The sequence below is a fragment of the Anas acuta genome, chromosome W, assembly GCF_963932015.1.
Source record: "Anas acuta chromosome W, bAnaAcu1.1, whole genome shotgun sequence".
In the NCBI taxonomy this organism is placed as follows: Eukaryota; Metazoa; Chordata; class Aves; order Anseriformes; family Anatidae; genus Anas; species Anas acuta.
Window position 1 is genome coordinate 11003595 of NC_089016.1, and position 23578 is coordinate 11027172.

Below are 23578 nucleotides of genomic sequence, written 5' to 3' on the forward strand. Positions count from 1 at the left end.
TGTCATCTTCACATTGCCTTTGTCTCCTTGTCCTCTCTGCCTCCAGGGTTCTGCTCTAATGAGCTCCAAGGGAGGCTGTGTCATTGCTGGCCCTCAGGCGGACACTGCAGGAAACTTGCCTCTGACTTGCACTTCTGGAGAGATGTCTTCAATTGTCTCTGAGTGCCTGAGGTTCGTGGGCTCATCAGCAAGGCCCCCAGAGGGGTGATTGCAGTGCCTTGGGCTGGTGCTGTGCTGCTGAGCTGGGCCGGGCTCGTGGGGCAGAGAAAACACATTTCAAAAGTGATCCTGGTGCAGAGAGACAGCTGTGCCCAGGAGTAGCTCCTCTGCACAGCTCAGCAGGGCTGGGGGCTCTGACCGCAGCTGGCACGGGAAGAGAAGAGAAGGAGAGAGGGCTTGGAGGCAGCTGGCAGTGGGAGGATGCTGACAGCTGCCTGCAGGAGAAACCTGCACAGCCCTTGACAAGGTAAGTGCCTGACGGCAGGGCAATGCAGCTGCAGGTCCTGGAAGGGTCTCCTGCTGGGTCTTGTTTCTGGGAGGGCAGTGGGCAATGCAGTAGGCTTTGAGACTCTTTGAGGTTCTGCTGCAAAAAGAGGGGCTTGGGCTGGGGGTGCTCTGAGACTGTAATAGGTTTTAGTTTAAGTAGTCTGTTCTAATTTTGCTCTGCCTTCTCTTCTTCAACAGACAGCCATTTTCTGGGTCAGAGAGTCATGAACAGCAGCTCTGTGAGCGAGTTCCTCCTCCTGGCATTTGCAGACACACGCGAGCTGCAGCTCCTGAACTTCGCGCTCTTCCTGGGCATCTACCTGGCTGCCCTCCTGGGCAACGGCCTCATCCTCAGCGCCGTAGCCTGCAACCACCACCTCCACACCCCCATGTACTTCTTCCTCCTCAACCTCGCCGTCCTCGACCTGGGCTGCATCTCCACCACTCTGCCCAAAGCCATGGCCAATGCCCTCTGGGACACCAGGGCCATCTCCTATCAAGGGTGTGCTGCACAAGTCCTCTTTTTTGTCTTCTTCTTTGGTTCAGAGTTTTCAATTCTCACTATCATGGCCTACGACCGCTACGTTGCCATCTGCAAGCCCCTGCACTATGGAAGCCTCCTAGGCAGCAGAGCTTGTGCCCAGATGGCAGCAGCTGCCTGGGGCAGTGGCTTTCTGTATAGTGTCCTGCACACGTCCAACACATTTTCCCTTCCCCTCTGCCAAGGCAATGCTGTGGACCAGTTCTTCTGTGAAATCCCCCAGATCCTCAAGCTCTCCTGCTCAGATGCCTACCTCAGGGAAGCTGGGGCACTTGTGTTTAGTGTTTCTTTAGTTTTTAATTGTTTTGTTTTCATCGTGGTGTCCTATGTGCAGATCTTCAGGGCAGTACTGAGGATGCCCTCTGAGCAGGGCCGGCACAAAGCCTTTTCCACGTGCCTCCCTCACCTGGCTGTGGTCTCCCTCTTTATCAGCACTGCCATATTTGCTTACCTGAAGCCCTCCTCCATCTCTTCCCCATCCGTGGACCTGATGGTGGCTGTTCTATACTCAGTGTTGCCTCCAGCAGTGAATCCCCTCATTTACAGCATGAGGAATCAGGAGCTCAAACATGCAGTGTGGAAACTATTTTATAACTCTTTCTTCAGCATTAATAATGTGCATAAAATACTAATAGGATTTCTGCAAACAAACACTCTTAGTGCAAATTCTTGAAAGTAATTTTCTTTATTATTATTTCCTATAACTTGTGACTTTGATTTAATGTTATTCTAAGCCTCCTAATTATTATTTTATTATTATTATTATGAAGTCGATAATTTCAAATATATTTACATTCAATATTCTTGTTTAAATAAAGAAACTGGGACAATTTCATTAGTTTCAACTGCAATCTCTTCCCATCACCAGTGCCTCCAGCAGTGAATGTACTTATCTAAAACATGAAGAACATGGAACTAAGGGATGCAGTGAGGACACAGCTTGAATACATCTGCTTCTGTTCCTTTGACTATAACACTGAGCTTATAATCAGAAACACCTATTTTTTCAGAAAACTTTAACATACATTTTTTTTCTTTATATTTGCCTGTGTTGTTATTTTCACTAACTCTTGTTTCAGATATAAATAATATTAATCTTAGCCTCCTACTTGTGAAAGATTTACCTATAGAACCAGGCTTCCTCTGTAGATAAAGGCAATAAAGAATCCAACAGAAACACATTGGTCTGAGCTGCCGTCTCTCTCCATCTCCTCTGGAGCTGGGGGAGCAGCCCCAGCACGCAGGAGGGGCTCAGGACCAAGAGCCCAGCTGCCACATGCAGGAGCAGCCCTGGTGGCCCTCAGGGCTGCCCCTATCTGCCCGCTGGGCTCTGCCTCTCTGCTGCCTTCGGGTCAGGGCTGCTGCTTCCCTGGAGCCATGGCCAGCATCAGGACGTGGCCTTTTCACTGCTGTTCTCTTTCGGCTTCCACATTGTGCTTCTTTTTTTTTCTGGGTAAGCCCTGATATCTCGTGTACCTTGGTGACAGTCCTGTTGTCTCTGCAGTGGCATCCCTGTGGCTGCAGGCAGCAGCAGACACTGTGCAGGCCTGGGTCACAGCTGCCTCCCTGCTAGCACCACAGTAACAGGAGGGTCTTGCTCAGGGCTAACCCAGAAGCCTGGACACCTCTTCTAAATGTGCTATCAGGAATGGGGCCAAGGGGTTGCTCCCTGCTCTTCTGTATTCTGGGGGTTCGTCATAGAGTGAGGGACAGAGGCTGAAAGTCCCAGGGTGGTCCCCTTGGCTAGGCCAAGACCTCCCTTTGTGGCAGCACATGCCCAAATAGGTAACACTCCAGCATAACCAACGCCTGGACCACCGGCCAGTGAGACATCACACAACTTAACCACCCAACCTCGTGCCTACTGCTCACAGCAGCAATCGCAATTAAACTAGGCCTAGTCCCATTTCACTTCTGATTCCCAGAAGTCCTACAAGGATCCCCCCTAATAACAGCCCCCCTACTCTCAACCCTCATAAAATTCCCCCCACTGACCCTCCTCCTAATGACATCTAAATCTCTCAACCCAGCCCTACTTACCGCAATAGCCCTAGCCTCAACAGCATTAGGAGGCTGAATAGGACTAAATCAAACACAAACACGCAAAATCCTAGCCTTCTCATCCATCTCTCACCTAGGCTGAATCGCCATCATCCTGGTCTACAGCCCCAAGCTAGCACTACTCACCTTCTACCTTTACACAATCATGACATCAGCTGTATTCATAGCCCTAAACAAGATCAAAGCCCTCAACCTGTCCATAATCCTAACCTCATGGACAAAAACCCCAGTACTAAACGCCACCCTGATGCTAGTACTGCTGTCCCTAGCAGGCCTCCCCCCACTAACAGGGTTCATGCCAAAGTGGCTCATCATCCAAGAGCTAACTAAGCAGGAAATAACACCCGCAGCCATAGCAATCGCCATACTATCCCTACTTAGCCTGTTCTTCTACCTGCGCCTCGCATACCACTCAACAATTACCCTCCCACCGAACTCATCTAACCACATAAAACAGTGGTACACTAGCAAGCCCCCAAGCACGCCCACCGCAATCCTAGCCTCACTATCAATCCTCCTACTCCCCCTCTCCCCCATAGTCCACGCTATTGTCTAGAAACTTAGGATAACACCCCTTTAAACCGAAGGCCTTCAAAGCCTTAAATAAGAGTTAAACCCTCTTAGTTTCTGCGCTAAGACCAACAGGACACTAACCTGTATCTCCTGGATGCAAACCAGATGCTTTAATTAAGCTAAAGCCTTTACTAGACAGACGGGCTTCGATCCCGTAAAATTTTAGTTAACAGCTAAACGCCCAAACCTACTGGCCTCTGCCTAAGGCCCCGGCACACTCTCGTGCACATCGATGAGCTTGCAACTCAACATGAACTTCACCACGGGGCCGATAAGAAGAGGAATTGAACCTCTGTAAAAAGGACTACAGCCTAACGCTTTAACACTCAGCCATCTTACCCGTGACCTTCATCAATCGATGACTATTTTCTACCAATCACAAAGACATCGGTACTCTATACCTTATCTTCGGGGCATGAGCCAGAATAATTGGCACAGCACTCAGCCTACTGATCTGCGCAGAGCTAGGCCAGCCAGGGACCCTCCTGGGCGACGACCAAATTTATAACGTGATCGTCACCGCTCACGCCTTTGTAATAATCTTCTTCATGGTAATGCCCATCATAATTGGAGGATTCGGCAACTGATTGGTCCCCCTAATAATCGGTGCCCCCGACATAGCATTCCCACGAATAAACAACATAAGCTTCTGACTCCTCCCACCATCATTCCTCCTTCTACTCGCCTCATCCACTGTAGAGGCTGGCGCCGGCACAGGTTGAACCGTGTACCCACCCCTAGCAGGCAACCTGGCCCACGCCGGAGCCTCGGTAGACCTGGCCATCTTCTCACTTCACCTAGCCGGTGTCTCCTCCATCCTCGGAGCCATTAACTTCATCACCACAGCCATTAACATAAAACCCCCCGCACTCTCACAATACCAAACCCCACTCTTCGTCTGATCAGTCCTAATTACCGCCATCCTGCTCCTCCTATCACTCCCCGTCCTCGCCGCCGGCATCACAATGCTACTAACCGACCGAAACCTAAACACCACATTCTTTGACCCCGCCGGAGGAGGAGACCCAATCCTATACCAGCACCTATTTTGATTCTTCGGCCACCCAGAAGTCTATATCTTAATCCTCCCAGGATTCGGGATTATCTCCCACGTAGTCACATACTACTCAGGCAAAAAAGAACCCTTTGGCTACATAGGAATAGTCTGAGCCATGCTATCCATCGGATTCCTGGGGTTCATCGTCTGAGCCCACCACATGTTCACCGTAGGAATAGACGTTGACACCCGGGCCTACTTCACATCCGCCACCATAATCATCGCCATCCCTACCGGAATCAAAGTTTTTAGCTGACTCGCCACCCTGCACGGAGGGACAATCAAATGAGATCCCCCAATACTCTGAGCTCTAGGGTTTATCTTCCTATTTACCATCGGAGGACTGACAGGGATCGTCCTTGCGAACTCCTTCCTGGACATCGCCCTGCATGACACGTACTACGTAGTCGCCCACTTCCACTACGTACTATCTATAGGCGCTGTCTTTGCCATCCTGGCCGGATTTACTCACTGATTCCCCCTTCTCACAGGATTCACCCTACACCAAACATGACCAAAGGCCCACTTCGGGGTGATATTTACAGGAGTGAACCTAACATTCTTCCCCCAACACTTCCTAGGCCTAGCAGGAATGCCCCGACGATACTCGGACTACCCTGATGCCTACACACTGTGAAACACCGTCTCCTCTATTGGGTCCCTAATCTCAATGGTGGCCGTAATCATACTAATATTCATCATCTGAGAAGCCTTCTCAGCCAAACGGAAAGTCCTTCAGCCAGAATTAACCGCCACAAACATTGAATGAATCCACGGCTGCCCCCCTCCATACCACACTTTCGAGGAGCCAGCTTTCGTTCAAGTACAAGAAAGGAAGGAATCGAACCTCCATACACTGGTTTCAAGCCAGCTGCATTAACCACTCATGCTTCTTTCTCATGAGACGTTAGTAAACCAATTACATAGCCTTGTCAAGGCTAAATCACAGGTGAAAGCCCTGTACATCTCACGTGGCCAACCACTCCCAACTAGGATTCCAAGACGCCTCATCACCCATTATAGAAGAACTCGTTGAATTCCACGACCACGCTCTGATTGTTGCCTTAGCCATCTGCAGCCTAGTCCTATACCTCTTAGCCCACATGCTAATAGAAAAACTATCATCCAACGCAGTAGACGCCCAAGAAGTAGAACTAATCTGAACAATCCTGCCCGCCATCGTCCTAGTACTCCTCGCCCTCCCATCCCTACAAATCCTATACATAATAGACGAAATCGACGAACCAGACCTCACACTAAAAGCCATCGGCCACCAGTGATACTGAAGCTACGAATACACAGACTTCAAGGACCTCTCATTCGACTCTTACATAATTCCTACCACAGACCTGCCAAATGGACACTTCCGACTCTTAGAAGTTGACCACCGCGTAGTCGTACCCATAGAATCGCCGATCCGCGTAATTATTACTGCCGGAGACGTGCTCCACTCATGAGCAGTCCCAACGCTCGGAGTTAAAACAGATGCAATCCCAGGCCGACTAAACCAAACCTCATTCATTACCACCCGGCCTGGGATTTTCTACGGCCAGTGCTCAGAAATCTGCGGAGCTAACCACAGCTACATGCCTATTGTAGTAGAATCTACCCCACTCCCATATTTTGAAGCCTGATCATCCCTCCTATCATCATCCTAATCATTAAGAAGCTATGCAACAGCACTAGCCTTTTAAGCTAGCTAAAGAGGAATTACCCCCTCCTTAATGGCATGCCTCAACTCAACCCCGCACCATGATTCTCAATCATAGTCATAACCTGACTAACCCTAGCACTCTTAATCCAACCAAAACTACTAACTTTCACCACAACAAATCCCCCATCAAAAAAACCATCACTCACTACTAAACCCACACCATGAGCCTGACCATGAACCTAAGCTTCTTTGACCAATTCTCAAGCCCCCACCTGCTTGGCATCCCCCTAATCCTACTGTCCCTGCTCTTCCCAGCCTTATTGTTCCCATCCCCAAGCAACCGATGGATCAACAACCGACTATCCACCATCCAACTGTGACTCCTGCACCTAATCACAAAACAACTAATAATCCCATTAAGCAAAAACGGCCACAAATGAGCCCTAATGCTAACATCACTAATAACCATACTCCTCACAATCAACCTCCTAGGACTTCTCCCATATACGTTCACCCCAACCACCCAACTGTCCATAAATATAGCCCTAGCCTTCCCCCTGTGACTTGCCACCCTACTAACAGGCCTACGAAACAAACCATCAGCCTCCTTAGCCCACTTACTGCCAGAAGGTACCCCAACACCCCTGATCCCCGCACTAATCCTGATCGAAACAACCAGCCTACTGATCCGGCCCTTAGCCCTAGGAGTCCGCCTCACAGCAAACCTCACAGCAGGTCATCTACTTATTCAGCTCATCTCCACAGCCTCCATCGCACTCATACCCATCCTCCCCGCAGTATCAATCCTAACAATAGCCATCCTACTACTCCTCACCATCCTAGAAGTAGCAGTGGCCATGATCCAGGCCTACGTTTTCGTCCTCCTTTTAAGCCTGTACTTACAAGAAAACATCTAATGGCACACCAAGCACACTCCTACCACATAGTCGACCCCAGCCCCTGACCAATCTTTGGAGCTGCCGCCGCCTTACTCACAACCTCAGGACTAGTCATATGATTTCACTACAACTCATCTATCCTACTAGCCGCCGGCCTCTTATCAATGCTCCTAGTAATACTCCAATGATGACGGGACATTGTCCGAGAAAGCACCTTCCAAGGCCACCACACGCCTACAGTCCAAAAAGGCCTACGATACGGCATAATCCTCTTCATCACGTCCGAAGCTTTCTTCTTCCTAGGATTCTTCTGAGCATTCTTCCACTCAAGCCTGGTGCCAACCCCCGAACTAGGCGGCCAATGACCCCCAGCGGGCATCAAACCGCTCAACCCCATAGAAGTCCCGCTACTAAACACAGCCATCCTCCTAGCTTCGGGCGTAACTGTCACATGAGCCCACCACAGCATCACAGAAGGAAACCGGAAACACGCCATCCACGCCCTAACACTGACGATCCTCCTAGGATTCTACTTCACCGCCCTACAAGCAATAGAGTACCATGAAGCCCCATTCTCAATTGCCGACAGCGTCTACGGCTCCACTTTCTTTGTTGCCACCGGATTCCACGGACTCCACGTAATCATTGGATCCACCTTCTTAACCGTCTGCCTCCTCCAACTAATCAAATTCCACTTCACATCAGACCACCACTTCGGATTTGAAGCCGCAGCCTGATACTGACACTTCGTAGACGTTATCTGACTATTCCTCTACATAACCATCTACTGATGAGGATCTTGCTCTTCTAGTATATTAATTACAATTGACTTCCAATCTCTAAAATCTGGTGCAAACCCAGAGAAGAGCAATGAACATACTCACATTCATGTTCTCCCTATCACTGGCCCTAAGCGCCATCCTAACTACACTAAACTTCTGACTTGCCCAAATAACCCCCGACTCAGAAAAACTCTCGCCATACGAATGCGGATTTGACCCCCTCGGATCTGCACGCCTACCATTCTCAATCCGATTCTTCCTCAGTAGCTATCCTGTTCCTTCTGTTCGACCTAGAAATCGCCCTCCTACTCCCCCTACCCTGGGCAATCCAACTACAGTCGCCCCTAATAACCCTCGCCTGAACCGCAGCTATTCTATCTCTCCTAACGCTAGGGCTAGCCTACGAATGAGCTCAGGGGGGCCTAGAGTGGGCAGAATAACAGAAAGTTAGTCTAGCCCAAAGACAGCTGGTTTCGGCCCAGCAGACTACAGCCAACCCTGTAACTTTCTTATGTCACCCCTACACCTGAGCTTCTACTCAGCCTTCATTCTTAGCGGGCTGGGACTGGCCTTCCACCGAACCCACCTAGTATCCGCCCTACTATGCCTTGAGAGCATGATACTTTCAATGTTCGTGGGCCTGACAATATGATCTATCGAGAGCCAAACCCCCTCATTCGCCGCAGTACCAATCATCATACTCACCTTCTCAGCATGTGAGGCAGGCACCGGCCTAGCCATCCTAGTAGCCTCCACACGCACCCACGGCTCCGACCACCTACACAACCTAAACTTGCTACAATGCTAAAAATTATCCTACCGACAATTATACTACTCCCAACAGCCTTACTATCCCCACCAAAATTCCTGTGAACTAATACTACCATGTATAGCCTGCTAATCGCCGCCCTCAGCCTCCAGTGACTAATCCCGACCTACTACCCCTACAAATTCCTGTCCGATTGAACAGGAATCGACCAGATCTCCTCCCCCCTCCTAGTATTATCCTGCTGACTCTTCCCACTTATAATTATAGCAAGTCAAAACCACCTCCAAGAAGAACCCCTGCCACGAAAGCGAACATTCATCTCAACCCTAATTATAGTCCAACCGTTCATCCTCCTAGCCTTCTCCACCACAGAACTAGCGCTATTTTATATTGCATTCGAGGCCACACTTATCCCGACCCTGATCCTAATCACACGGTGAGGAAGTCAGCCCGAACGCCTCAGTGCCGGCACCTACCTACTATTTTATACACTAGTAAGCTCACTGCCCCTTTTAATCACAATTATGCACCTGTACGTAAAAATCGGCACCCTGCACCTACCAACCCTAGAACTAACCCACCCAACCCTATCCACTTCATCAGGGCAGATGGAAAGGGGCTCAGCAGCAGAGATCCCCATGGACATAGGTCTGCTGCCCACCCTGAGCAGCATGGGCAGGGGGGGAGACCTGCGGGGATCCCAGGGCACCACAGCCCCTGGCTCTCACAGCAACACTGCCAGCTTGGGGCCCTGAGGGGAGCACGGGGAGGGAAGCAGCAGTGGCCGGCCAGGCCAGCATGGACACACTGCCCTGGGCAAGGCTCTCTGGGAGCAGGGATGGCCCTGGGGAAGAGCAGGGCAGCATTGCTGGGCCTGCACTGATGGGGAAAGGGGAAAGGGAAAGCTCTTTGTTCAGGCCCCTGCTCAGGGCAGGCTGCACTGTGGCTGGCCCAGGCCTCTTGTGCTGGCCTGGGGAGCGGGGTTGGCCCTGCGGGGCACAGGCACTGTGTGCTGGGGATCTGCCAGGCAAGAGAGCAGGGTTCCTGCAGCTTCACGGACCTCCATTTCCTGGCACCATAGCCAGCTTCCTCCTTGCTCACCCCAACCAGACTCTACACATGTACGAGCTGCCTGCTTCCTCCTCCTCTAGAGGGCAGAGGGGCCTGCACTGATGGGGAAAGGGGAAAGGGAAAGCTCTTTGTGCAGGCCCCTGCTCGGGGCCGGCTGCTCTGTGGCTGGGCCAGGCCTCTTGTGCTGGCCTGGGGAGCGGGGCTGGCCCTGCGGGGCACAGGCACTGTGTGCTGGGGATCTGCCAGGCAAGAGAGCAGGGCTCCTGCAGCTTCACGGACCTCCATCTCCTGGCACCACGGACACCTCCTTGCACAACGCATCCAGCAGATAAACACCTATTGGCCACCTGCTTTCTTTTCTTCATGAAGAATTGGAGGCAGAATTGCAAAAGTAAATAAAACTCATAAATTGTGAGCCACAGAAGGCCCTGATGCTCTGCAAACATTGCTCAAAAACAGCGACCAGAGCTGTGGGTTAACAGCACTGCTCTGGTCACATATCCGAAACACAGCACCTCAGGGGCTGCTCTGCAGATACTAACTCTGTCCCAGACACAGCCAGTACAGGGCCCCTGATGGACAAGAAGACTCCCTCTGCACTCTGGAAGGAGACAGGAAGGTGCTAATAAGCACCAGGACAATTGAGGAAGCCCAAAAGCCCTTCTGAAGGGTCACTGAGTGCCACCTGAGAGGCAGTGCTGGGCAGTGGGGAGGGCCAGGAGAAAAACTTGTGAGAAGGCTGTGAGAAACTGTCGTGGTTTAACCCGGCCGGCAGCTAAACACCACGCAGAAGACTCTCTGCGTTCTAAACGACCTGAATCTCTATACCATTTTTTCACCTTCTCTACAGGGGCAGCTTGCACTGCTACTGCTCGTTTCTCTGACTTTGTTACAGGGTCTGCCACAGGGGCTGGAATACCCTCTGCAGGGGCAGCTTGCACTGCCACAGCTCGTTTCTCTGACTTTGTTACAGGGTCTGCCACAGGGGTTGGAATACCCTCTGCAGGATCAACTTGCACTGCTACAGCTCGTTTCTCTGACCGTGTTACAGGGTCTGCCACAGGGGTTGGAATACCCTCTGCAGGGTCAACTTGCACTGCTACAGCTCGTTTCTCTAACACAGCCACAGGAGTTGGAGCGGCTGCAGGAGCTGGAGCAGTTGCAGGAACCGGAGCTGGAGCGGCTGCAGGAGCTGGAGCTGGAGCAGTTGCAGGAACTGGGACTGGAGCGGCTGCAGGAGCTGGGACTGGAGCGGCTGCAGGAGCTGGAGCTGGAACTGGAGCGGCTGCAGGAGCTGGAGCTGGAGCAGTTGCAGGAGCTGGGACTGGAGCAGCTGCAGGAGCTGGGACTGGAGCGGCTGCAGGAGCTGGAACTGGAGCGGCTGCAGGAGCTGGAACTGGAGCGGCTGCAGGAACCGGATCTGGAGCGGCTGCAGGAGCTGGAGCTGGAGCTGGAGCGGCTGCAGGAACCGGATCTGGAGCGGCTGCAGGAGCTGGAGCTGGAGCGGATGCAGGAACCGGATCTGGAGCGGCTGCAGGAGCTGGAGCTGGAGCGGCTGCAGGAACCAGAGCTGGAGCGGCTGCAGGAACCGGATCTGGAGCGGCTGCCGAGTCCACCGTAGGGGTCACAGTGGCCGTTGGATCTGTCACAGGGCTTGGAGTGGCCGCAGGGTCTGTCACTAAGTTGATAGCAGTATCAATGGCAGCTCGATAGGCATGAGCCAGGCCCCAGCACGTTACAATGATTTGTGTTACTTTGGAACTGCCAGAATCATGACACCTTTTTTTCAAGCATTCTGCCAGTTTTTGAGGATTTTGCCATTGTTCAGGGGTGAATTTCCAACACACTGGGGGTGCCAACTGCTCTAGATGCCTGCCCATATCCACCCATACTCCCTGCCACCCACAACTATCCTGCCTCCGGGCAGATCTCCGGATGAGCTTCCCAAGTAGTTGTTTAACTATAAGCAGAACCTGAAGTGCATTCATGAGGCAGAACAACAAGACTATGGTACTCTGAGTATTCCAAAAATATTCAATATCTTGGAGAGCTATTGTGACAAGCTCAGGGGGTAAGAGGGTGGTGAAGGAGGAAGGCAGAGTGATCCAGGAGGATACAGGGGTGGTGAAGGAGAAAGGGAGAGTAATCAAGTAAGAAAAAGTATCTTCCCCTTTCCCCTCCACAGATTGACTCTCTAGTGGAGAAAAACAATAGGTATAATTGCTAATAGTTCCCAAGATACTGTTTCCAAAGTACAGAGTCCACGATGTTACTGAGTATAAATACCAAGTTAGAGTCATGACCAGATATCTTATCGTCTCATAAGCCATTGCTATAACACTCAGTACCATAATGATCTGAAACCAGGGCCCGGAGAGGATAAACAACACGACAGAGAGCAAATACGGAAAATAATGTACTATAATACTCAATTTGGAAAACAGGCGCAGCAGAGTTGAGATTAAAGCAATCAGCATCATGACAGGTGACTATTAAGCAGGTCTAATTCTTACACCAATTTTAGTTTAACACACTCTGATCAGATCTGCCGTTATCTCAACCTTTCGGGCCCCACGTTGGGCGCCAAAAAGACTGTCGTGGTTTAACCCGGCCGGCAGCTAAACACCACGCAGCCGTTCGCTCACCCTCCCCCCTCCCTCTCTGGGACGGGGGAGAGAAATGGAAAGTGAAGCCCGTGAGTTGAGATAAAGACAGTTTAATAAGACAGGGAAAATAATAATAACAAAAATAATAATAACAATAATAATAATAATGATACAATAGTGATAATATGAAAGTAATAATAGTATGTACAAACAAGTGATGCACAATGCAATTGCTCACCACTCGCTGACCGATGCCCAGCCTAACCCCGAGCAGTCCGGCCCCCTCCCCCCGGCTAGCCACCCCTATATATTGTTTAGCATGACGTCAGATGGTATGGAATACCCCTTTGGCTAGTTTGGGTCACCTGTCCTGGGTCTGTCCCCTCCCAGCTCTTACTGCACCCCCAGCCTGCCCGTTGGCAGGACAGAGCAAAAGGCTGAGATGTCCTTGGCTTAGTATAAGCACTGCTCTGCAACAATTAAAGCATCGGGGTGTTATCAGCACTCTTCTCATCCTAAGCCAAAACACAGCATTCCACCAGCTACTAGGAAGAAAATTAATTCTGTTCTAACTGAAACCAGGACAGAAACACAGACACTCAGAGCTTTAGCAGCTGTCTGTGGATGGAGTAGGAGGATGAGGTCACTCCTGGGACTGGGACAGGGCTGAAGGTCCCTGCTTGAAGCTGCTGGAGAAGTGTCCACCTTGCATGTGTGCCTCAGCCTGGGAGCAGGGACCTGCCTGCAGTGCAGGACGGCTGGGCTGTGCTCAGCCATGCCCCAGGAGATGACCTTGCTCTCTTCCTCCCCACCAATCCCCACATGGGGCAGGCCCTCAGGAAACACCCCTGAGCCTGGAGATGCACCAACCTGCTGCAGTGAGGTGCCACTACTGCAGGGTGAGAGGGGAGGCTTGGAGAGACACATGGGGCCTGCGGGCAAGAGTGGTGTGGCCTGGGAAACAGAGTGCCTGGGAAAAGTTACCCTGGAGCCATAGGAGCCATTCTGGAAAGAAAACTTGTAGGCAGGAACAGCATTTTTGTGATGGTGCAGAGCTGCTGGGCACATTGTGCAGGGTGCTCTGATGGACTTTTGTGTCCTTTTCCATCGTGTCTTAAGTGACGCTTTTCTCAGAAATAGAGTAGCCAACAGAGGTGTGATGGATACGCTGAGATCATGAAAGCCTCCAAAAAGCTGATCCCAGTGAGATGACTGATATGGGGAGGTCAGGAGTAGAATGGACAGGAGAGATGTGAGATTTGGGGGAGGGAATAGGGGCATGGCCAGCAGAAATTAAGGATTTTGTAGAGGTAAGTTAGTTCAGGTTATGCTGATGCTGCAGTAACCTTGACCTAAAAGAATCATATGCGGCCCTTCCCCACTTTCAACCAGTAACCTTAATTCAAAAATCTAAATGCTACTCCACACCCTGACAGGAATCCACTACTCCAATGTCTGAACTCAAAGATTCCCTTGAAGTCAAAACTCAGCCCATAGCGTGTTTCTCTTAATGTTTTTCTATTGCTCACCCTTGTGAGGAATGTTTTAACAATTCCAATTCGTGTCCATAAATTCGTGTCCATAAAGAACAATTCTGTTTGAATCCTGTCTGCCTCTGGGCCCTGCACTGGCAATTTAATTCTTGAACCACAGATGCAGTGTGTCCCAGTCTCCCCCTCATTCTAGTCAATTTATCAAGTCTTCAGAAAATACTCCTTAAATTTATGAACCTGTTTGCTTTTGTTATTCCTGACTTCTAGTTCTAACAGTTACAGTTTTTTTCTGTCTTCTTCGAGATTGATTTAACACTGCTATAGATGTTATATAGATGACTGTGAATAGCTGGGAAAGAATGTTTTAATTGCTCGTGAGTCGTCAAGCTGTTTGGGAGTTTCAGAACAACTGATAATATCTGGTGACTGCTGGTGACTGTTATGAGATACTCTGTGGATCTTTGGTATCTGGCCAGGGGGGCCAAGAGATTAAGAGGAAGAAAAAAGAAGCTGAAGGACGGTTGGGAGACAAGACCTGCAGAGAGTGTACAGAGAGTGTTCTATAAACTTGGAATGGTGCCGAGTGAGTACAAAGGGGGAGAGGAAGACTACGAGCCTTCAGCATGAAAGACCCCTAGAGACCCCCAGAGGAGACTGATGCGCATGCTCCAGTAGGAGGGACTGGACCCCGGAAGCTAATTATAATAATCTATTTTTTTAGAAGTAGTAATGAATATGTATTAGTCTAGGTGCATAAAAATCAGCTGCTTGATGTAACTGGTGTGCGTCCTGGTGGAGCGGAGACTCCCGGTGCACCCAGCGCTGTTTGCTTACCTCTATTCCTTTATATTCTTTTAAGAAATCCTATTTTTTATTTAATCCTAATTTGAATCCTGAGCCATTTATAACAATTTGGGGGCTCGTCTGGGAGGGCTATAGTTCCTGAATTCTGGTTTAATCTAGGAGAGGCACCCCACCATTTGGTGGCTCCTGTTTGAGTCAGATTGGGACTAATGCCATCCTGAACCTGAATAAAGGTAAGCAAAGAATTTAATTTTTTTTTTGAGCTCACTTGGTGCCGGCTGTTTTTTGCCCGTAATTCTGCGTGCGAAGATCCGGACGAAGACGACAGAGTCGTTTGGATACCGTTTGGTTGGATTCCGGTGTCCGGAATCGAACCGGATGAAGACGACAGTCGTTTGGATACCGTCTGGTTCGATCCCAGACGAAGACAGCAGAGACGCTGGTGGATACCATCCGATTGGATTCTGGACAAAGACGACTGATTCGTAAGATACCGTCCGGTTGGGTAAAGGTACTGTTGCCAGTTTTTGTGTGTGAGAGTGTAACTGAGACTTCTAAAGTCAGCGTGGAGGTCTTTTTGTTTTCTCACTGGTTCTAATCTCCTGTCGGGGGGGCTGGACTGGTGAGAAGAGGGATACGTGGGTGGGTGATAGGTCCTAAACCCCCTGCAAGACACTCTCACTGGGCAACCAAGGGCTGTGGGAATTGCCACTAGTAAAATTCCCGGATGGGTCAGATAAAATCGAAGACCAAGGACCAGAAAGGGAGCAAATTACCAGATATATGACCAAAAAGTCCATTATGAATAATGATTAGAAATTGGAACAATAGGGGCCCCAGAAAATTAAAGAGTAAATTGAAAATGATCCAGTATTTTATGATAGAAAAGAACCCTTAAGACCCCCTGTATTTTGATCCACGGAGGACGGGGTCTGTCAGGCTTTGAACATTAATAGTAGAATACCCGTGGATCCGGAAAAGAGCAAGCTGAAACATTGGAATTAGAAATTAGAGAGCAATTGATTAAGAATGAATATGTGCTACATTTGTGCCTGTGCTGCACTTATACCTCCAGATAACAGGAGCCTCTCGGACCCCGAGAACCAGATCAAAAACAACCTCATGGTTCAGACTTTAACCAAGGGGTCTAAGATAAGGAGGACTGTTCACAAAGGGACAGGTTATGCATATGTATAGGAATGTTCATGTATATGTAACTCTTTACTAAAGCAATTTGCCACGTTAGGCGTGCACGACTTTGGTGGGACTACCCGCCCCGTGCTGCACGGAACTGAGTAAACATACCTACTTTACAATCTTATTGATTGTGGAGTCAGCTTTTTGTGAGTCATTTTGGTGAGCCAGGCAGGAGACACTCTGCTCGGCTGCGGGATCGGCTGCAGCGTGGACGCCCCTAGGTGCACCCTGAGTGTTTTTGCTCGGAGGGGACTCCACTCTCAGCTGCTCACCGCAGGAGCAAAGATCTCCTGAAACTGCAGACAAACGATATGTTTTCAGCTGCTGGAGGGACACTAACTGGAGTGTTAATAATTGTATGTGTTTTTATGTATGTATTTTGTGTTGAAAGTATTTGTGTAAGTGTAAGGGTTTGAAACAAAGTGTTACAAGTCACTTCACGAAGAACACAGTCAGAGACAATACTTGTTTGGTTGGTTATCATTCTAAATTATATTCCTGTGGTATGAATGAGATGTGCTGGAGGCCTCCGTGTGCGAGTGTGCTGTGTGAGTGAGACGCAGCGTTGCTGCAAAGCGAGTGCAGAGTTCCGATCCCTGGTTCCGTACTCTCTGCAAGGGAGTGGGCAGAGACGAACGAAGTGCTTGACAGACTGAAAAGAAGTGCTGTTTTATCCAAGTTTTGAGTGGTGGTGCCTAATATATGGGCCCGGTGTATCTTGTGTATCTTGTGTATCCTATTTTTGCTCTTAAATGTTTTGACTGTGACAAGAAAAAGGCAGGAGCATGATATGACATGCTTCCTGCAACATATGAGGCCCGCACAGGCCGAGACCTGGACTTGCTGAGACCTGAACAGGCCGAGAGACCGGAGCGGCGCCGAGAGACTGGAGCGGCGCTGGGAGACCCAAGACACTACGGAGGGACTACCGCTGGACGGAGAGAGCCCTGAGAGACGCTGCAGAGCCACGGACGGCTCTGAGAGACACAGAATAGACCTGACAGAATCTGCAAAACGCGGGGAAATTGAAGTAATTGCGGAACATCCGAGATCGAGTTGCTACGGGAGACCAGAGGCATCAGTGGACACCGGTAGCTGATCCTCACCGTGAGGCGAGTTGGCACAGAGCAGAGGGGCGGACATCAGGACCCTGCAGCCTGTCTGATGTGACCATGAAGGCAGCGGCAGCAGCGGCTGTGCTGCTTCACTCTGGCATTCTTTTTATAAAAGGTTTATCTTGCAATGCAAAAAAGACTATTAGTCCCCAGATCGGTGTTATAACTATTACTAATGATGACTTAGCTCTATTGCGGGGCAGGAGTGCAGAGACGCAGATTACACTGCCAAATGACCACCGGTAGGCTCGTTCACAGACATCTTCTAAGGTTGCAGCTGGCACTGCCTGCAGCCGTATAGCAGAGGTTACACTCTCTTTCCTAACTAGTAATCATGTGTCTCATCCATTTGTGGTGAATGGTCAGTGGCAAAAAGAAAAGGGGGAAGGGGGCTGACTGATTATCAAAGCAGAACGGAGAGAGTTGCAAAGTCATTTCTTTGGTGGTTCGGGCTTGAGCTCTGGGAATTTGGTAAGAAGGGGGAGAGCGAGTTTATTTAGGCATCAATACCTTTTAAACCTCCATATTGAAGGATCCACAGGAGTGATTCCTTGTTTTGTATGGGCTTACTAACAAAGTGCATGAGAAAATTTATTTCGGCTTGAAATTCGGTCCTGTTGAAATGTAAATTTTTGTGGAAAAGGTGATAATGTTTGTCTAGAAGACTGGAGGCTGCATGCTTCAGCTGTTTTCCTGAAGTTCCATGGATTTCTGATTGAAACGAGGCACAGAAAGCACGGGGACTTTCACTAAGTATTGCAGTCAGTGGTGGCCACTATATAAACTAAATGGCCACTTTACGGATCAATCGACTATAACACTATCGTGCAATTAATGTTGTTTTTGAGGAGAGAAGGAAAATAGGATTAAATGTTTCATACTGATATGTTGTTTCAGCATCTTAGAGGGAAAAGGAGTGGAGTTAAGTTGGCCCCTGACTGAGCCTTTGAAAAGTACAGGCTGGAAAAAAATAAAGGAAGGATTAAAAGAGTTGTGGCATGTAGTATTTAACAGAGCTGTTTGACGTTGCATGAGCAGGGGAAGAGGATGTAGCAATGTTAATAGTTCTGCCTCAACAAGAGGTTGTGATTCCCAAAATCACCGGTGTGAGCCCTTTGGGGCAGAGGCACCATGACAGTCGAGAGTTGTCACGGAAACAGAAAAGCAGTTAACCCTTAAAAAAGCCTGAGTTTATGAGTGAGCTCAGATTGCCAATGGGACCACTCAGGGAACTGTTGACAATTGCATTCCCCTGACCGGCCCCACACTGAGACTATAGTCACCCCGGAAATAATGAATGGTAAATACCAACATCTGGTTAAATTGGGAATTGAGAATCTGTTCCAACAAAATCCAAAAGAAACCCCTATGGAATTTTTGACTGACTTTGAAATGCAATGGAAAACAAAACAAAACTGGAGAAAATAGGGGCTAAATTAGAACAAGGAAAATGGACGCTGCCAGACAGACGAGAGACATTGCCAAAAGCTTATGCGAAGCAAATATTGGGACGTTTGCATGCACAAACACATTGGGGTACAAAGGTGTTAAGTGATCATTTACTAAAACAATTTGGTTGCATTGATTTTTTTTTTTTTTAAATAGCAAAGCAAATTACATAACCGAAGATAAAAGTATTTCAACAAGCAGCCACAGGAGGGAAGAATCACTGAACCCCCGATGTGAGGGACTGTACCTTGTTTTACTGACTACTGAAACAGCTGTGAGAACCGCAGAAAGGGACCCATGCATCCAGAATAAAAGGACCAGTAACTACTGAAACTTGGAGGGTTGAGTCTGCTCCTGGGAAACTGAAACTCAAGCTAAAGAAGAACTAATATCCTGGCAACGAGGCTCTGCATGAATTAAGGATGCCAAATAAAGGGGACAAGCCTGAAGGGAGGAAAGGGAGAAGGCAAGACCGGGGCAGGACCCTCCACTGCGGTGTGTACGGTCTACCGAGGGAGGCAACCCCTATGGGTATTGACTGCCGAGTGAGAGGGCCTCGACCGGACTTCTCCCACAGTAAGGTCAGGTTGTCCCGAGAAAATAACATAAGAACCTTTTTTTTTAACCTATATAAAATTGTGATTCGTTTTCCAGGAGCTGGATCACCCTGACAGGCCGAACGGTAACACAAGCCTGAATTGACCCTGAAAGCGGGCCCAGAAGTGGGCAGAAGACAGATCCTGGGGCTATAGGACCCCAGTATATATATACTTAATAGAATAATTAGGTTATCAGCTGTAATAGAAATAGTTATAAATAAAACCGGAGATGCACTTGGATTAATTGCAAAGCAAAATACCAAGATGAGAACTGCTTTGTATCAAAATTGCCTAGCTTTGGATTATTTACTAGCACAAGAAGAAGTCTGTGGAAAATTTAGCTTTAGTAATTGCTGTTTAAAGATTGATGATGAGGGTGTTTCTTCCTAGTAGCTGGTAGAATGCTATGTTCTGGCTTAGGATGAGAAGAGTGCTGATAATATGCTGATGTTTTAATTGTTGCAGAGCAGTGCTTACACCAAGCCAAGGACATTTCAGCTTCTCACTCTGTCCTGCCAGTGGGCAGGCTGGGGGTCAAGAGCTGGGAGGAGGGCCGGACTGCTTGGAGTTAGGCTGGGCATCGGACAGCAGGTGGTGAGCAATTGCATTGTGCATCACTTGTTTCGTACACATTATTACTAGTAGTACTATTATCATCATTATTGTCATTATTATTGTTATTATTTTTGTCTTTATCTCAACTCACAGGCTTCACTTTCCCATTTCTCTCACCCATCCCAGAGGAGGAGGGGGGGAGGTGAGCGAACGGCCGTGTGTTGTTTAGCTGCCTGCTGGGTTAAACCACAACAGAAAGAAAAGCTGTAAATGAACTTGTAAAGGAAATGAAGAAAATTGCACATGTCCCAGTTCAAATTTGGAATGGAATCGATCTAAGATGATTATGGAAGGGAACTTTATGGGTGGTGATTGGTTTGCTAAAATAAGGATGGTTGTACTGGGGATATGTGCAGGATTGTTAATAATTCCATGTTTAATATTGCCAAACTAATACACTCGTTTATACAAGGAATGCAAATATCTGATACCGGTTGACCCAGAACCAGGGAAAGAGAAAACCCATTCTCTGATGATAATAAAAACAAATAAAGATCCAGAATTGGTATCAATTGGCATCAATTCGGCAAGTATTAACTTGATTAGAAAGGAAAACATGAATCAATGCCATGAAAAAGGAGATGGGGGACTGTGATATATGTTCATCTGATTCGTGTCAGTATGGAACAGTGCTGGGGCCGCATGGTATGATGAATGTGACCTTCTGTCTTACATACCCTTGTATAACCACAAGTCTAAGAAAAACAGAATGGTTAAGTTGTTGTACCTTGCAAAGGAATGTTTTAACAATTCGTGTCAATAAAGAGCAGTTCTGTCTGTCTCTGGGTCCTGCACTGGCAATTTAATTCTTCCACAGATGTGGTTTCTTCCCTTTCCTCCCAGTGTCCCAGTCTCCCCCTCATTATAGTCAAATTATCAAATCTTCAGCAATATTCCTCAAATCCATGAGCCTATTTGCTTTTGTTGTTCCAAACTCTTATTCTGAACAGTTACAGCCTTTTTGCCTTCTTTGTGGTTGATTTAGCACTGCTATAGATGTGACTGGAGTGTCCCTGTGAATGGCCTGTGAGGAATGTTTTAACAACTCGTGAAGTGTCAATAAGAGAGCTATTTGTGTTTGTATGTTCTTTCTTTGAAGTCTCTGATGTCTGGGGGTTTCAGAACAACTGCTAACAACTAGTAACTGTTATGGCTTCTGAATGGGACACTATGCAAGCCCCTGATATCTGGCCAGGTGGCCAGGAGATTAAGGAGAAGAAAGAAAGAAGCTGAAGGATGCCTAGAAGACAAAACTTGCAGGGGATGCTGTGTAAGCTTTTGACATGCTGCCAAGGAGTACAAAGGGGAAGGACAAGAAAAAAAACCTGAGCGGAAGACTATGAGCCTTCAGCATGAAAGACCACCCAGGGGGACCACCGGAGACTGATGCGCATGCTTCTGTAGGAGGGACTGGATCCTGGAAGCTAATTATAATAACCTATTTTTTTAGAAGTAGTAATGAATATGTATTAGCCTAGGAGCATAAAAATCAGCTACTTGATGTAACTGGTGTGCGTCCTGGTGGAGTGGGGACTCCCGACGCACCCAGCACTGTTTGCTTACCTCTATTCCTTTAATAAATTGTTAACTTTGATTATAATCCTATTTTGAAGACTGAATCATTTATAACACACAGAAGCCATTTGGGAAACAAAACATGTAGGTCAGAAGCATGATTCTGTGGAGGTGCAGAGCTGATGGGCACATTGTGCAGGATGTGCCTAAAGATCTTTGTGTCCTTTTCCCTCCTGAGTACGACGCCGCTGCCTTCTCAGGATTGGAGGAGCCAACAGAGGTGAGACAGATACACTGAGATGTTAAATGCCATCAGAAAGCTGCTCCCAACAAGATATGGGGAGGTCAAGAGCAGCCTGAACAAGATACATGTGAGATTTTGGGGTGGGAAGAGGAGCATGGCCAGAAGAAATTAATGATTTCATAGAGGTAAGAGCATTCATGCAATGCCGGTAGTGCAGTAACACTGACTTAAAACAGTCACATATGGCCCTTACCTTACTCGAGCCAGTAATTTTAACGCTAAATAAACCTAAATGCTACTACAACAAACTGAAAGAAATCAATTTTCTCTCTTGATAACCGTAATCCTTTCACTTAACACATACATTAAAATGCTCTATTTATCCCTAGACTTCTTGACAGACAAAAAACACCCGTAAACCACAGAGCTTGTCCATACCTTAACCACAGACCTGACAGCACAAGCAGAACAGCAAACAATCCCACTAAAACTTTGCTGAATCTCTAACCCAGAAAGTGAAAAAGAGATACCGAGGGGGCTAGAGAAAGCTCAGCTCTACCTCAGGATCTCATGCCCCAGCAGGAGCAATGTGACTGTGGCACTGACTGTGAGGTCACTTCTGTCTCTGCACTTGATAGGGCAGCAGCAGGAACGTGTCACGGAAAGGGACTGTGAGGTCATTTCTGTCTAGAGGTGGCAGGTCACCCTTGCCTTCTCCCTGGCATCTGCACTTTTGGGCTGACATCTGGCAGTGGCCCTGCTAGGCCAGCAGAAGGCACCTGCTTGGCATGCTGACTGGGGGATCCCCTTTGCCTCCAGAGCCAGGAGGACCCAGGCAGAAAGAAGGCCCCAACATGGGTTGTCCTGTCCCTTCTGCCTGAGTCCATGAGTGGGCAGCAGGAGGCACAAGGCTTGGCTGTGTCTCCACAAGAAGCTGCAAGGCCAGCAGCAGGCCCATGGCTTGGAAGATGTTGCTGAGGTGACTTGTGTCTGGTTGGTTGAGAGGCCGCAAGGAGCCTGCTGGGTTGGGATGCCTACTTCAAGAGTGGTTTCCACTCTGATGGAGCTTTCTTTGGTGATAGGAATGAGAAAGAGAGGAGAAACACCCACGAAGCGTGCCCTGGAATGTTGGCACTGGCCATGAGGAGAAAGAAATATCCAGGGGAACACCTGGTCTCACTGCTATAGTCAGAGGCAAAGAAGGAATTAATTACCTCAGACTTTAACTTGTCTCTAGATCATCACCAGATTTCCCCCACATCCAATAAAGAATTATGATTCTCCTTAATCCTCCTTTATTTAAAGTATTTCCATAAGCAGTGTTTATTGTCTTTGATAGTAATAAACAGATGGAGCTCCAGCTGGGCTTTGGCCCTTTGAACTTTGACCTGCACAGCCCCATAACATTCAGGACCCAGCTCCAGACAAACTGACAGCATGCATGAGAAGGAAGAACAGAAAAAGCAGAATCTGGCAGCCTTCCACCCACTGTTTTTCTGTGACTCTGTGTTGCAGTTCCATTCAACTGGTTACTCCTGTATTATCCAAACGTTCCCGCAGCTTGTAATGCTACTATCTTGTCAGAGATAGCACAGTCACACAAAGGCTGAAGCATCTGCCTGCAGACATGAACAGCTGACAGAAAGGAGCATGAGTGTGGGGGAATGTTGAGAAACTGCAGGATTTTGCCTAAAGTAACTTCTTGATGTTTACAAGGAGAAGGACCCAGACCTACACCAGAGGAAGAGTAACCCCATGCATTAGGGCCGAGTGAGCAGTGCCCAGGAGGAGGAGGGCTTGGGCACCACGAGGGATGCCATACGAGCAGTGGTGCCTGCTCACCAGGAACGAGGGCAGCTTTCTACAGAGCTGCCTTACGAGGAGCATGGCCACCAAGAAGATCTGAGTTATCACGCTCAGCTCAGATCCCCTGAGACACCGCACGAACAAGTGCCAAAAACTAGCCAGTAAAGAGGTGCAGGTCTGGGAGTCACTAGGACATCCTCATGTGGAGAGGAGCAATGAGAATGGCAATGTTAATGGCTCAA

General features: G+C 48.6%; 1 protein-coding gene and 1 pseudogene across 1 annotated transcript; both read left to right on the top strand.

Annotated features, from left to right (window-relative positions):
* Positions 1 to 875: 875 nt before the first annotated feature.
* LOC137847399 (olfactory receptor 14C36-like) lies at positions 876 to 1700 on the top strand. Its single transcript, XM_068665675.1, has one exon. It carries the CDS (start codon positions 876 to 878, stop codon positions 1698 to 1700), a length of 825 nt encoding a protein of 274 aa, XP_068521776.1.
* A 5015-nt stretch (positions 1701 to 6715) lies between these two features.
* Positions 6716 to 8072, top strand: LOC137847238 (cytochrome c oxidase subunit 3-like; annotated as a pseudogene).
* The last annotated feature ends 15506 nt before the right edge of the window (positions 8073 to 23578 follow it).

Coding starts and splice junctions, on each gene's coding strand:
- LOC137847399 (XM_068665675.1), top strand. CDS start 876: ATGTACTTCTTCCTCCTCAACCTCGCCGTCCTCGACCTGGGCTGCATC.